Source organism: Cyberlindnera jadinii (assembly GCF_001661405.1).
Source record: "Cyberlindnera jadinii NRRL Y-1542 unplaced genomic scaffold CYBJAscaffold_2, whole genome shotgun sequence".
Lineage (NCBI taxonomy): Eukaryota > Fungi > Ascomycota > Saccharomycetes > Phaffomycetales > Wickerhamomycetaceae > Williopsis > Williopsis jadinii.
The window spans coordinates 181,135-195,080 of NW_017963653.1; the positions used below are offsets into that span (position 1 = coordinate 181,135).

Below are 13,946 nucleotides of genomic sequence, written 5' to 3' on the forward strand. Positions count from 1 at the left end.
AAACCGAAATACAATCTTGATCAGACCTCTCGTATCACCACGCACCATCTCTCTCTCTAAAAAGACTCCATAAGGATTACAATGGCTGCTCGTAACCGTATTCTCAAAGAGCTGAGAGGCTTAGAGAAGGAGACTTTGGACGGGATAAACATCGAGCTAACAGATAATATCTACGTTCTCTTCGCCACAATATCAGTAGATGGAAACCCGCTGTATAAGGACCAGGTTTACAAGGTGAAGTTTACCATCACAGAGGAATATCCATTCACGCCTCCAGCGTGTATGTTTGTCAAGGATATTGATCGGGGAATCGTTTCGATACCAATACATCCACATATATATACAAACGGTCACATCTGCCTTGATCTGCTGGGGACCGCATGGACACCTGTTCATACCATCAGAAGTATACTCTTATCGCTCCATTCATTCCTGGCCTCGAATACAAGGTCAGAGAGACCGCCAGATGATTCGTCTTATTTTAAACACGCTCCGAAGAACCCAAAGGACACGAGATTTGTATACCACGATGATACAGTGTAACTTGCAAAACTTGGCATTAAATAGGTTGATGATATTTGGCCTTACATACGCTGTCATAATATATAATTGAGTTCACGTTCAACTATAAAGGCATTGATAATTGTTTAGTTCTTGGACCTCTTACCGACCTTCCTCCCTTTCTCTTAGTCTGACTGCTCCCCCTTCTGAAACCAGAGCCATTGCTCTTTCCACCACTTTTAGAACCAGCTTTGCCCTTTCTACCGTTAGGTTTGGACTTATCTTGCGACGGCTTCTGAGACGCTTTTAACACGTCAATAATTGCCATGTTGTCCTCTTGTCTTTGACGATTCCAATATCTAGACCTCGATCCATCAGCACCTTCGGATTTCAACTTCTTCAACAGAGGTTCAAAATACTTGAACATCTTTTTATGGTCATCGGTCGTGACACCAGCTAGCTGGAGATATTCGGATTCGGTCTGTGGGAGCTTGGAGGCCATATCGCGTAGAGTGACAGCGGTACACACCGAAGAACTCAACTTAAACTTCAACCGACTCATAATTTCATGGGATTTATCAGACAATTGCTTATAACACTCAACGAATCTTGTCTTGTCCTGCTCAGTCTCAAATTGTCTCATATTGAGTGTAATTCTAGTGGATTGAGGCGCTGTTCTCATCGTTGGAATGGGAGGTGGAGCAGGTGCTAAACCTGAAGAAGTTCTTTCAAGGTGTGTTCTTGCACTGATGATCTTTGGAGTGGATGAAGGCATCTGATTGTTATCAGTGTCTGTATAACTGCGCCCAGAGGCCCGATCACTTGTCGATTGTTGAGCTTTATCAGCAAAACTCATCACAATCTTCTTTCTACCTGACATTAGTAAATTGGCGTTTGGCCCAACCCTGATATAACTAGCTGCAAAACCAGCATTGTTCATCACATTGAACTCTTCCAATATCTTCTCAGAGATTAAGTGGAAGGCCATTCTTTGTAGATCAACTTTATCTAGATTTTTTCCTGCACCGTGTTCAGACAACTTGTCATAACCAGACTGAACAATTTTATTTGCTTTAGAGCCACGGAAAATGTCTTGACAGTAGATCAGTGTCACCTTGTTTTTCTGAATTTGCTTCACCAATGATGTGAATTTTTTAGCATATTCAGTGACATCACGGTGAAGCATCTCTGTACCACCAGCTTTACAATTATCACAGTTGTTGTGACAGTCACGTTTATCGAACTCCTCGTTAAAGTAGCGCAGTACTTGTTCACGTCGACAATCCGTACGATTCTCACAGTACTGTGTAACCTGTCTCAATTTGTTTGAATGTTTATCTTTACCAGCTGCATCCAGTTCAGAATCCCTATGGATCATATTTTGAAGTAGAATTGCATCACGGAGACTAAAGTATAGCGTACACCAACTGTACTTCCCATCCCTACCAGCTCTACCAGTTTCCTGATAGTAGCCTTCTAAAGTGCGAGGAAGAGTTAGGTGAATCACAAACCGGACATCTGGTTTATCAATACCCATACCGAATGCAATGGTTGCGCATATGACCTTGATTTCTCCAGATTGCCATTTCCTTTGTATCACTAATCTGTCATCAGGATCCATTCCGGCATGATAAAATGCAACCTTAATTCCGGCATTCATGAGCCTTTCAGAGGTGTGTTCACATGAGTTCTTTGAATGACAATAAATGATACCTGTCTCATCTTTAAACTTGGTTTTGATCTTTGTTTCAAGATCTTTCATGAAGTTCTTGTCCTTTGGTAAAACTTCGTAAAACAAGTTTGTTCTATTGAAACTCTGTTTCAAAAAAACAGGATCTTTCAATTTCAAATTATGGACAATATCCATTCGAACCTGCTGGTTTGCGGTAGCGGTCAATGCTATGACAGGTATATCGGGATACTGATCCTTGAAAATAGAAAGTGCTTTGTAATCTGGTCGAAAGTCATGACCCCAACTACTTACACAGTGAGCTTCATCAATCACAATTCTCGCCAACTTGCCCTCCTTGTGCAATCTCGAGATTGCAGACTGTGCCTGTTTAGAAGCACTGATCATCTCTGGCGATAGATAAACCAAATCCAACATACCATTGACGAACAAATTGAACGTTGTTTTTCTCTCTTCAGATGAGCTCTTACTGTTGATCAGGCCAGCTGGAATGTTCTTAGCCCACAAATGTTCCACTTGATCTTGCATCAACGAAATCAATGGAGAAACAACGATTGTAGTACCGCTAGTTGTACCAGATTTCACGACAGCCGGCAATTGATAACATAACGATTTTCCTCCTCCTGTTGGCATAAGAACAAAAGTATCTTTACCAGAAAGGGTCGAATTGACAGCCTCCAGTTGATTTGGTCTGAACGAAGATAGTTTGAAAACCTGCTTGAGTTTAGCAAAAACTTCATTGGTCCAAGGATATGACTCACCAGGTAATGGGCCTTGTTCTAACAATTTGTCGAATTCAGGATCATCCAACTGAGATTCTATCTGAGATTCCATAATTGGCGAGCTTGGAACATTATCAAATTGCGTGCGGGATACAAGGGGCAGTTTAGGAGGTGGTATGTCCATGTTATCAAGGTCACTATCTGAATTGATCTGAATAGCTTCTTGAGACTGAATGATCTCTCTTTCATCATCAAAGTTGTCTCCGATCTCATAAGCTTCTGGAATGTCATCATCTTCATCGTCAGATCTTATCAACTTGCTTTCATGTGCAGTGAAATCTTGAATTTCTTCTAGATCACTAGATGATTGCTCTTCTACTCTCTTATAAGAGTCAGGGACAATATCCTCACCTTCAGAGTCACTAGAGTTTCTCAAATTCAAAACTTCACTTTGCGAAACTTTTAACACACTAAAGGCTTCATCGTTTTCATCATTATCATCGTCATCATCGAGAGGTTCAATGTTTTCAGAGGCATCCACAAAATCTTCATCTTCGGAATCTTCCTTTCCATCTTCATAAATTACAAAATCACCCAATTCTCTTCTGATTTCATCTTCATCTTCAGGATCACTAGTTACAAGGCCATCCATGGTATGAACTCCTTGATCATCCTCCTCCTCCTCTTCATCAGCCATCTCGGCATCTTCGATTTGTAAATCTTCATCCGGAATGTCCATGTCCATAATATTTCCTGGAGTCTCAGTTGAAAGCGCAGAGCTCTGGATCAACGGTTGCACTGTGACCTCAGAATTGTGTACAGGTGGCCTTGTTAGTGGTGTTTCTTGAGAGGTGCGCTCCATAATAGTATCTGCAACTTGAGCAACCACAACGTTGGATTGAGGTGGTGATACAGCCGGAGATGGGGTCTGGACAACCGTTGAATTTACCGAATTGAGGTCATTTTTAACCCTTTGCTGTGCTGCCTCAACCCTTAAGACACGTTCCCCCAAATCTATTCTTTTCTTCTTCTTGTCATCTTCTGAAAGTGCAGTGGATGTCTCTATATCAATTCTCTGCTGAAGAAGTGAAATTCTCTGCTCACAGAGTTGAATATAACTTCTTTGTAAAGCAATTAAACGATCCTTACAATCCCTCTGCGGAACAAAAGGTGGTGTAGGTTGATTCAAAGGTGCTGGCCGTTCTGGTGCGGGCTGTATTTCCCCTTCTATTGGGGAAGAGTGGAAATTGGTATCGTCATTATAAGTGTAGTCATTAAAGTCGTTAGCAAAACTCTCAATGGAATTGGGTGTGGTCCTTTGTCGTTTACTCGGTGCTGCTATGACCGAGGTTTGTGATCTCTTCTTTTTGTCTGCTGCATGGAGGTTGGATTCGTCAAATGTCAAATCAATGACTGCTGCATGCCGTACAGTAGGACCACTAGGCGCTCTGAACTGCGGTTCTGGAGAGGAGTCCACATGGCTGGCCGAAGATCGTAGTGGATGCTCTTTCCTGGCAACTCTTAACCCTGATGACCTCGTTGGTTTTATCGCAGAGCTCACCAGCGATGTGAGATCTGAGCTCTGTTCCAACTTTGAATTTGTGTTGTGTGGTGTAGCTGCAGTGGCCTTGGGTACACTGTTGTTCGACCTACTCGAAGTAACATGGTTATACTCGGAGTTGCTCTTGCTGGTAATATCTAAAAGCGCGCTTCGTGATACAACGTTGGCCTTGGACTCATTTAGCCAGGTGATCTGTGCTTTCAGATTGTTCCTCATTGTTCGTGGCAAATGTACGTTGCCGATGTAAAACACACACCAAAGAGGGGGAGGAGGCTGATTCCAACGACTGAAGATCTATTGTCGTTTATACGATACAGCGCTCCGTCAACTCCTCAGCGTGAAAGACGTATACACCCTCGAGCGTAGAGTAAGAATGAAGATCCAGCGCCTGTTTACTGCTGAGAAGGTTTGGTATTTTTCTGTTTGTTTACTTTTCGGAGACGCAGCTGTTGAGATCACGAAATGTGGTCTGACATTTACGCTGACACCCTGAGATCCAGCGTAAATTTCAGACCAGGTCCATTCTGGTGTGCGTTTCGCGTTTTCGCGTTTTCGCGTCTCGGAGACCAACTTTTATTGGAGGGCAAGTTATAACTTGGAACGTGTGGTTGGTCTCTAGGTCCTCGTCTCCAAGATAGCGTTTGCAATGGCTACCAATCGTACAGCTGAGAACCTGCCATGGTATGTGTGTTGAAATGTTTGGCTGATGGTACTCCCTCGTACTAATGTTGGTGATAGGGTTGAAAAGTATCGTCCCACTACTCTGGACGATGTGTATGGTCAACCAGAAGTTGTTGACACAGGTGAGTGGATCTTGTGCTTTGTTCCATGCATGTACTAATATCTCTATAGTTCGCCGTTTTGTTCATGATGGTAGACTGCCTCATCTTTTGTTCTACGGACCACCAGGTACAGGAAAGACATCGACAATCATCGCTCTTGCTCGTGAAATTTACGGGAAGAACTACAAGAATATGGTGTTGGAGCTGAACGCCTCAGACGATCGTGGTATTGACGTTGTGCGAAACCAGATCAAGGACTTTGCCAGTACGATGCAAATCTTCAGTAAAGGTTTCAAATTGATTATTCTGGATGAAGCAGATGCCATGACAAACGTTGCACAGAACGCATTGAGACGTATCATAGAAAAGTATACCAAGAACACAAGATTTTGTATTCTGGCCAACTATGCACACAAGTTGAATCCAGCTCTGTTGTCTCGTTGCACTAGATTCAGGTTCTCTCCATTGAGCGAAGAATCCATCAAGGATAACGTCCAAAAAGTCATCATCAAGGAACACCTGACCATTTCACAAGAGGCAGAAAGTGCGCTTCTGAAACTATCCAAAGGTGACATGAGAAAGGCCCTAAATGTCCTACAAGCATGTAAAGCTGCCACTGATGGGGAAATCACCGAAGATATGATCTTCGAAAGTGTAGGTGCACCGCACCCAAAGGACATTGAAACCATACTGGACTCTATCTTGAAAGATGACTGGAGCACTGCTGTTGGCACTCTGAACAGAATCAAACAGCTCAAGGGTCTTGCATTAATCGACTTATTGCAAGGCTTTGTGGAGATCCTTGACCATTATGAACTTGAAAGGCAAACCAGGGCTTCAATACTTGAAGGATTGGGAGAAATCGAATATGCCATTTCGAAAGGTGGAAATGAAAAAATTCAAAGCAGTTCAAGCGTTGGAGTTATAAAGCAAAGCTTAGAATTGCAAAGTAAGTAACAACCCCAAGTTTTGATTAATATAGAGACCTCTGCCTATAAAAATTGTAGATCAATCGCGCAGTTCTTTCCACTCCCACCACGTAGTAAAACCATCGGACACGCGATGAGCATCAAGTATATCCAAGGGAACGTCTTGAAATGCGCAAAGCCCTCTATCATTGCACATGCTTGCAATACACAAGGTATCTGGGGTGGTGGAATTGCGTATCAAATTGCGCAGCTGTTTCCACAAGCGGAAGAGGAGTATATTGCCCATTGTGAGAAGCATGGCAATTCGTTGTTGGGAACAACATTACTCATTTTGACGAATAGGGAGGAAAAGGGCAATGAGCTTTTGAACGGTCAAGCACACGTGATAGCGTGTTTGTTCACCAGCGTAGGAGGTGGCGGCTCAGCAGACCCTGTAGAGAGTATTCTTGCAAAGACCAAGCTAGCTATTGAAGACATGAAGAAACAGCTCGTCGAGATGGGTGCAGATTGTGAAGTATCCATGCCTAAGATCAATGCCGGCATATTCAGGGTTCCATGGGAAAGAACAGAGGCTATTCTAAAAGAAAGTGGGTTGAACTACGATGTGTATACCATCTGATATATGAATATTAATTGTGACATAGAAGCGTATTTAAATTTGATCATAATGCTGTTCTAAAACAGACTTTTCAGCAACAAAGCTGAATCCTCTAAAGAGAGATTGATCCACGTATTCTGACGTTGAATGCTGTTTGAGAGCTGCGAGTCCATAATCGATGTAACTGCTATCGACTTTTGTATCCTCGGGGGACCCAACCTGAGGTTCCACAGGTGGTGTTGAATCACGGAGTCGTTTCCAGTCGATCTTTCTAAAGAACCTGTGATTCATAAACTTGTCGAATGAGCCATCAACGTCCATACGTTTTTTGGGATCTCTTTGTAGGAGTTTCCTCATGATGTCCTTGGCATCTTCACTCAACCAATTGGGGAAATTAGCACCACGTTTTTGAATGCTTGTAATGAGTTTCTTACGATCAGAACCTGGGTATGGGACTTGTCCAACAACCATGTCATACATCATCACACCAAAGCTCCACCAGTCAGCCTCGTATGAGTATTCCTTTCCCATCAACACCTCGGGTGCGGAGTATTCTGGCGTTCCAAGGATTGATCGGCATTTCTCCTCCTGTGAGGAGAGCCCAAAATCCGTGAGGACGAGATGGCCTTTCTTGTCCAAGAGACAATTCTCTGGCTTGAGGTCACGGTACACAACACCAATGGAGTGCAAATGATGTAGAGCCTGTGAAATTTCAGCCATGTAGAAGGCAGTGTCGTTTTCGTTGAATCTGCGGACATCAGCCAAATAGTAGAACAATTCACCACCAGGGATGAACTCGAGGATCAAATCAATATTCTCCAAGTCATGGAACGCATAGAACAATTTCACTATAGCTGGATGTGAAATTGATGCTAGGATATCACGTTCGTTCATTTGGTTCTTCAACAACGTCTTATTAACAGAAAGACGTGCCTTCTTTATGGTCTTTTTGGCAAAGTACTGCCCTGTGTGCTTATCCTTCACGAGATACACAGACCCGTAAGAGCCAACACCCAAGATCTTCAACTGCTCAAAGTCGTCCACCGTTCTCTTGCGCAAATCTATCGAGTAGTCATCTATCAGCAGGTCCTGTGCGTTGGCCTGTAACGCGGTGTAGCTGATACGGGATCGTACTGAGCTTCGACGTCTAACCAATGCTTGCGCTTTGCAATCAGTAGTGATCGCCACAGGTGCCTCGGTTGCTACTGATGCTGTAGTGGATGTCATCACAAGTGCTGATTTCGAAATTATGGTCCTCTGTACTGACGTCTGGAATGTGTCCTCCTGTTCGTCCTCAGAGTCTGATTGGATAGCGAACTGGAACTCATCTCGGGAGCACCTAAAGGGCATGGGAGGTTGCTAGCTTTATAGATATAGTGGAAAAGACCTCTGTCTTCACAGTTGTAAGAACTCAAAGAATGTGAGTTTCCTCTCTCTTGCTCTCCTTCCCCCCTAGCGATGGCTTTACTGACATCCAACACCGTGACGCTTGGGTGCTGAAGCCTTTTAAGACCTCATCGCGGCCGAGCATGCCCATACAAAAAAAAAAAAACTCCATGCTGGTTTTGGTGCCTCGGCTGCATTGCAGACACTATGCGGTCCCTACCGGCATGTGTGCTACCATGGTGACGGCCTCGAGGTGGTGTACGGATGTGGTGGCCCTCCCACTTTGCACCCGAACTCAGCGTACAGGTGGATGTAGTAGTTTGGGCACGGGTATCACGCGCTTGGCCGGTCGATGTGGTGTGTGAAAGGAATGGTATGAGTTGGGAGGTGGGAGCGGACTCATGTTCAGAGGACTACACGTAAGTGAGTCGTGACGATCGGTCCCGCTACTGGCCCGTTGTGGATCGCAGGACGTTGGCTTCCTCTTCCGCTTTGCCCTTCGACACTGTGTAGAGACCACACTACGTAGCACTGCCATGTCGCATCATCGCAACCCACACTTGGAAGTTGTCCTACTTCCAAGGCTGAAACCGTGGGTCGGTCATACGCCAGAGCAACCCGCCAAACATTCCAATGGCCTGTGGATCCCAGCGTACAAGTGGCTGAACAACACGCGAAGAAGTGGCAAACCACTCACTCGTTAACAGTGCCTGCGTGTAGATCCTATCGTGTCCCAATCTAAGGTTCCCAATCTAAGGTTCCCACACTCCCTTAGCACGCGCATTCCAGTGGTCCACGCTTTAGGTTGAAACCCAGTTCCTCCAAGCCTGGTGGGCCACCACCAAACACTCGGGCCGTGTGCTGTGTGAACTGGACACCGCGATGTGCCACCAGTGAGCACGCCACCTCCAGTTCTTACCAGGGGGGTCCAACCCGGCCATACTGTTGCGCGCAAGTAAGAGGAGGCTTCCACACCAGCGCGTACAGAAAGTACAAAGAAAACTCAGGCCCGGAGAATCAGTGGCTGCTCGTCCGCTGCAGCATGGCCAATTTCCCTGCGCGGAAATCCCAGGCTGCGAAGCATGCTACCTTAGCTTTGTATATGCGTCCCGTCTGAGTGGTTCTTTTTCTGACAAAACCCACACACCCTAACTGAACAATTTTTCCCTACCCAGGGCCTCTAAAAGAAGCACGAAAACGAAAAACGCTTGGTTTCGTAAATCCATCCTCTCCCCTTCTTCCTTCGTTCACAAAGTGATACAGAGTCTTCTGCTAGAGCTCAGAGGCAACACAGGGTCATTTGCAGCCGTAAGGGTCACACCATTCTTCTTCTTCTTTATTTTTCCTCCCTCAGCGAGACAGAACTGCTCTGTGGAAGTGACAGCCAGCTTGGAGAGATAGAGTTGCCTAACGTTGAAACTCTGTCAGGGCCCTTCCCAGAGGTTGAGCTCTGCAGTCAGATACACACATCAACTCGGCACAAGCGGTGGTGGAACCGATACAGGGACACGGGGAGACTGTGGCAGCACAGGGAGTACACTTGATAGCACACTCCATCGCGTCCTCCAAGGGAGCGAGAAAGCACGCGGAGACGACACGGGCTTGCCCCCATAGACATATTCCAAGTGAGCCCAAGTAAGGACACTTGGGCTACAAACGAGCCAACTGACGTGCACGTATTATAGATTTGCTGGCCATGATGGATAATGGCGACATGTCGGCGTCACGGCTTCGGACGCTGAGAATCATTGCTATATCTTCGGGCTCGGCGTCGATATTGTCATGCCTCATTGCAATCTACCTCTACCTGGCAATACATCCTTCGAGGCGGCTGTTTCGACACCAGCTGATCCTCTTCTTGGTCTTGACCGACCTCTTCAAGTCCATCGCAGTGTTCATATACCCGATCATAGCGCTGAACCACGTTGTCAATAGAGCTGGCATCAATGCAATTGGTTGGTTTACTGCGCTGGGGATCGAAGGCAGCGACCTGGCCATCTTCTTGTTCGCTATACATACGCTTCTGACGATCTTCTACCCACAAAGGTATGGTGGCTTATCCTTCCTGAAAGCCTATGTGTTTTGGGCATGCTTTGTCATACCGGTAATTCTGGCGTCACTGGCGTTCATTAACAACGTGGGTTACGTATCGTATGGTGTTTATTGTTATTTACCAACAGAGCCAATATGGTATCGTATGGTGCTGAGTTGGGGGCCGCGTTATTTTATCATGCTTTCCATTTTGATCATTTACTGCACAATCTACTTCTACGTTGTGAGAGAGCTAAAGACAATGGAGAAGCAAGGAATCGGTGCCCGTAAGCCAAAACATAACACCAGATGGGTGTGGACCAGGACAGTGAAGTTCCTCCAAGATGGAACAACAAAAGAAGAACCGGTCTCAAGGATCGACGATATAAGACTCGAGTTAGAATTACAGAACAACAAAAAAATTGCAGCAAGGTATGCTCAAATTGCAAGACAGATGAAAGTCATCTTCTTATATCCAATCGCATATTTCCTTCTATGGATTTTCCCAATGATTCAAAATTCGTTGAGAATCGAAAAAAAGTTTAACTATCCCATCCTGGTCCTTGTTTCTTTTGTCCAGCCATTAAACGGATTGGTGGATACACTTGTCTTTGTCTATCGTGAAAAGCCATGGAGATTGACGTACGAAAACACACCAGTGGCACAGAGCAATAAGATATCAAGATGGCGTCTTTGGGTTACTAAATTACCACTCTTTCACATCCCTGAACATCATCTCCAGATTACAGAGAAGGCAACCAATCATCCAGAGATGGATCTCACTGGGCTGGATCCTAATGAATTCTTACACTCTCAAACCGAACCCGATCATATTTGCAATGGTGTGGACTCTTGTCAATCTTGCAAGAGAAACACTAGCACAGACGAGGAGGAAGATGAAGATATCGACTTTATCGACTTCCTCAACCAAGGCCCACCAATTCCATAAAAGAACAAAAAGGAACTGTGATTATCTGTGCCCTCCTATTGTGTGGAGATATATTAACGACCCTTTCATGACTTTAACCAAAACAAGAGGTTTAATATTGTTAATCTGAACCTCTCATCTACATTCACTTCTCTTTCCCCGTTCTACCTTTCAGGGTCATTCACCAATCAGTCTTATATTTATAATAATCGTTTGTCGTTCTTCATTTCTCAGTCTTGTTAATGTTTACTTTAATCCAATTTAATACTGTAGTTCTTTCCATAACTGCAGAGAAAAGAAATCGTGATGGATACGTTTACTCACCATTAGATTTATATAATGCGCTTCAGTCGATGTCCATCACATCATCATCATCAGTGGCATGGTCATCGTCGAATTGGTGCCCCTGGATGTTTATCTGACCTGTATCACCTCCATAGTAGCCTCCTTTATACGCATCATTCCACTGTGCATTATCAAAGCGAGGGTTCTGAGGCTCCAAGTCGGGTGTGTCATCGATGGCCATCTCAGCATCAGGGTCAATGGAGCTCATCCAGCGCACCCAGTGCTGATAGACATTCAGCCGATAGTCAACATAGGGCACAAGGGCCCAATTCATCATTATGTCACATTCTCTGATGATGTCTTCCAACGATCTCCGATCGTCTGAAGACCTCACTTTCCCAATACGCTGCCGGAGTTGAGCTTTGGTCATCGGAATGAGGGACAGGTCAGGAATCACCAGCTGATCAGCCTCAACCGCGTTGAAATCATCAATGTACTTCGACGACTCCAGGACATCGGCGTCGTCCTGGTTCAGCAACAAGAACTCATCGATGCTGGGGATATACTCCTTGTGCGCTGAGGATATGGGCCTGTGTATCTGGCTCGGCGACAGTCTACCAGAGTTCTGTAACTCCAGCAATGAGAAGTCCTCCAACACCCTCTGTCTCTTGATGTTGTACTGTCTTATGTCATCTATTGTTGGTGCCGAACTTGTTCTTCTTTTCATCGCTCTTCCATCCCAGACTGTCTCAAAGGAGCTAGAGAGACTCAACGCATCGAATTGGAGAGAAACCCGTTGATACCAAGTGCAATGCGTTTTATAACAAGTCCACCTACACAACCTCCGGGGGGAGTTTTCCCTTTGGCGTTTCTGGCGTGCCGAGAAGGGGCAGAATTACGCAGACACGCATCGCACACAGAGAGCACAGCCAATCGACTATCAGTTTTGAATGATTCCTTGGAATATTCCAGAAACCTTGCCTTGCTAGTGCTTGAAAGCCGTCATTGATATCGTCAGGAAGCAATGTTGCATACACCACCGACCAAGGGCACGTTTGTAGCAGGGGAGTCAGCGGAGGGATCAACTGCTGAGCCTTTCACGGATCCCTTGCACGCCACAAGCGAAGAGTCCATAGCCGTTGATGAAAGCAGCGTATCGGTGGAGCTACCTCAACAGTTGGTGCCTGAGTTGCAGCAGTTGGTGTCCCAGTTCTTGCACGATGTCCAGCAGCCAAAGTACAACAAACCGCTCACAGCTGAACAGCTCAGCGACATGTTCCAGGACTTCTATCAGATGTTCCAGTATAGAGTGGACCTCTTTGTCAAAGGGTCCGTGTATTACAAAAATAGACTCAAGGAGATTGAGATGTTGACAGCTGAGGAGCAAGTGCAGAGGAAGAAGATTTTACTACAAGTGCACTTGAAGATACGGAGGTATGTACAGCTGGGCGAAGATGATATCTGCACCTCGTTGTTTGACAAGCTATTCAACAAGTTCCCCGAGGATGTTGAGATAAACAACTACATCAAGAAGAAGATATCCCTCATGAAGAGGATCAAAGATTTGGACTACTGCAAGTTGCTGGACGTCAACATGAAGTTGACGCCCGAGCTGGACTCTGTCTCCCATATATTTAGCGAGCTTTGTCACTTGAAAACACCGTGTGATAAGCTTGACGTTCTCCTGTCGATCCATGCCTCCATCAACTCTACACTGTTGAAGCAGGTTTCCCATGTTGATGGCGATTACATATTGCCGATACTGATTTACCTCATACTGGTGAACGAGGATGACGTTGACTTCTACTTGAACTTGATGTACATCAAAAGGTTCAGGAAACATTCTCTATTGGTTGAAGACTCGCTCTATTGCCTCACAAACTATGAGGCTGCGCTGATGTATATCCAGTCTTTGGACCTGACTGAAGATGAATATGACCTTTCAGAGATTTCAGAAGAGGACTGCCATTTTCTCAAGACACCACTCGTCTTGAAATCACACCCTGACGCCAAAGTTTCCCCAACCCCAACAAGATCTATCGGGTATGCACTTGATTCAGGCATCAAGTCCATGATCAACAGGTTTTCCTCCCCTTCACCAGTACATGAACAAGTCGCTTCTACAGTAGACGAAGAGAGTTATAACCCCTTGAATAGATTGGCTGCAGGTGTTATGAAATGGAGAAACTCATCTGAGAAGACCCCAACAGTGACAACATCCACTACATCTACAAATACCTTTACAGGACGTGTTAGATCCAGAACAAATTCTTTACAACAACGTGTTAGAAGTCAACTCAACTTGAACGAAACACCACTGTCAAATCTTTCCACAACGGCGTCGAATGCATCGTCTGTTGACTACAGCAAATTCAAAGGCAAGCAATTTGAAGATTTGACCATCTCGCAATTGAAGGAAATGTACCAGGACTATCAAACACTGGTTGCACAACATAAATAAGGATTTAAACATACACATAGATCTTGAAACTAGTACTCACATCAATAAAAGTGTAAATAAAATTATTAATAA

General features: G+C 44.9%; 7 protein-coding genes across 7 annotated transcripts; 4 read left to right on the forward strand and 3 right to left on the reverse strand.

Moving 5' to 3' along the window:
* Window positions 1–81: 81 nt before the first annotated feature.
* On the forward strand, window positions 82–543 carry CYBJADRAFT_171107 (ubiquitin-conjugating enzyme E2; the record flags this gene model as incomplete). Its single annotated transcript, XM_020216188.1, has 1 exon — window positions 82–543. One exon carries the CDS (start codon window positions 82–84, stop codon window positions 541–543), a length of 462 nt encoding a protein of 153 aa, XP_020072210.1.
* On the reverse strand, window positions 144–4,853 carry SGS1 (ATP-dependent DNA helicase SGS1). Its single transcript, XM_020214277.1, has one exon. It carries the CDS (start codon window positions 4,688–4,690, stop codon window positions 626–628), a length of 4,065 nt encoding a protein of 1,354 aa, XP_020072211.1. The 5' UTR covers window positions 4,691–4,853; the 3' UTR covers window positions 144–625.
* A 234-nt stretch (window positions 4,854–5,087) lies between these two features.
* On the forward strand, window positions 5,088–6,205 carry RFC3 (replication factor C subunit 3; the record flags this gene model as incomplete). The annotated part of the gene is made up of 3 exons (XM_020217469.1): window positions 5,088–5,155; window positions 5,213–5,277; window positions 5,327–6,205. Coding segments are annotated over exons 1-3 (978 nt in total), but the record flags the coding sequence as incomplete, so codon positions are not given.
* Window positions 6,206–6,313: 108 nt separating this feature from the next.
* On the forward strand, window positions 6,314–6,834 carry POA1 (ADP-ribose 1''-phosphate phosphatase). The gene has a single exon (XM_020214278.1). The coding sequence runs from the start codon at window positions 6,319–6,321 to the stop codon at window positions 6,802–6,804; it is 486 nt and encodes a 161-aa protein (XP_020072213.1). The 5' UTR covers window positions 6,314–6,318; the 3' UTR covers window positions 6,805–6,834.
* A 3-nt stretch (window positions 6,835–6,837) lies between these two features.
* On the reverse strand, window positions 6,838–10,167 carry CYBJADRAFT_176493 (kinase-like protein; the record flags this gene model as incomplete). The annotated part of the gene is made up of 4 exons (XM_020216792.1): window positions 6,838–6,970; window positions 6,998–7,844; window positions 9,971–10,044; window positions 10,073–10,167. The coding sequence occupies 4 exons, from the start codon at window positions 10,165–10,167 to the stop codon at window positions 6,838–6,840; spliced, it is 1,149 nt and encodes a 382-aa protein (XP_020072214.1).
* Window positions 10,168–11,264: 1,097 nt separating this feature from the next.
* CYBJADRAFT_40439 (uncharacterized protein) lies at window positions 11,265–12,288 on the reverse strand. Its single transcript, XM_020217693.1, has 2 exons — window positions 11,453–12,288; window positions 11,265–11,357 (listed from the first exon to the last, which is right to left on the reverse strand). Exon 1 carries the CDS (start codon window positions 12,138–12,140, stop codon window positions 11,475–11,477), a length of 666 nt encoding a protein of 221 aa, XP_020072215.1. The 5' UTR covers window positions 12,141–12,288; the 3' UTR covers window positions 11,265–11,357; window positions 11,453–11,474.
* A 1-nt stretch (window position 12,289) lies between these two features.
* On the forward strand, window positions 12,290–13,934 carry MUK1 (guanine nucleotide exchange factor MUK1). Its single transcript, XM_020217692.1, has one exon. The coding sequence runs from the start codon at window positions 12,438–12,440 to the stop codon at window positions 13,872–13,874; it is 1,437 nt and encodes a 478-aa protein (XP_020072216.1). The 5' UTR covers window positions 12,290–12,437; the 3' UTR covers window positions 13,875–13,934.
* Window positions 13,935–13,946: the final 12 nt, after the last annotated feature.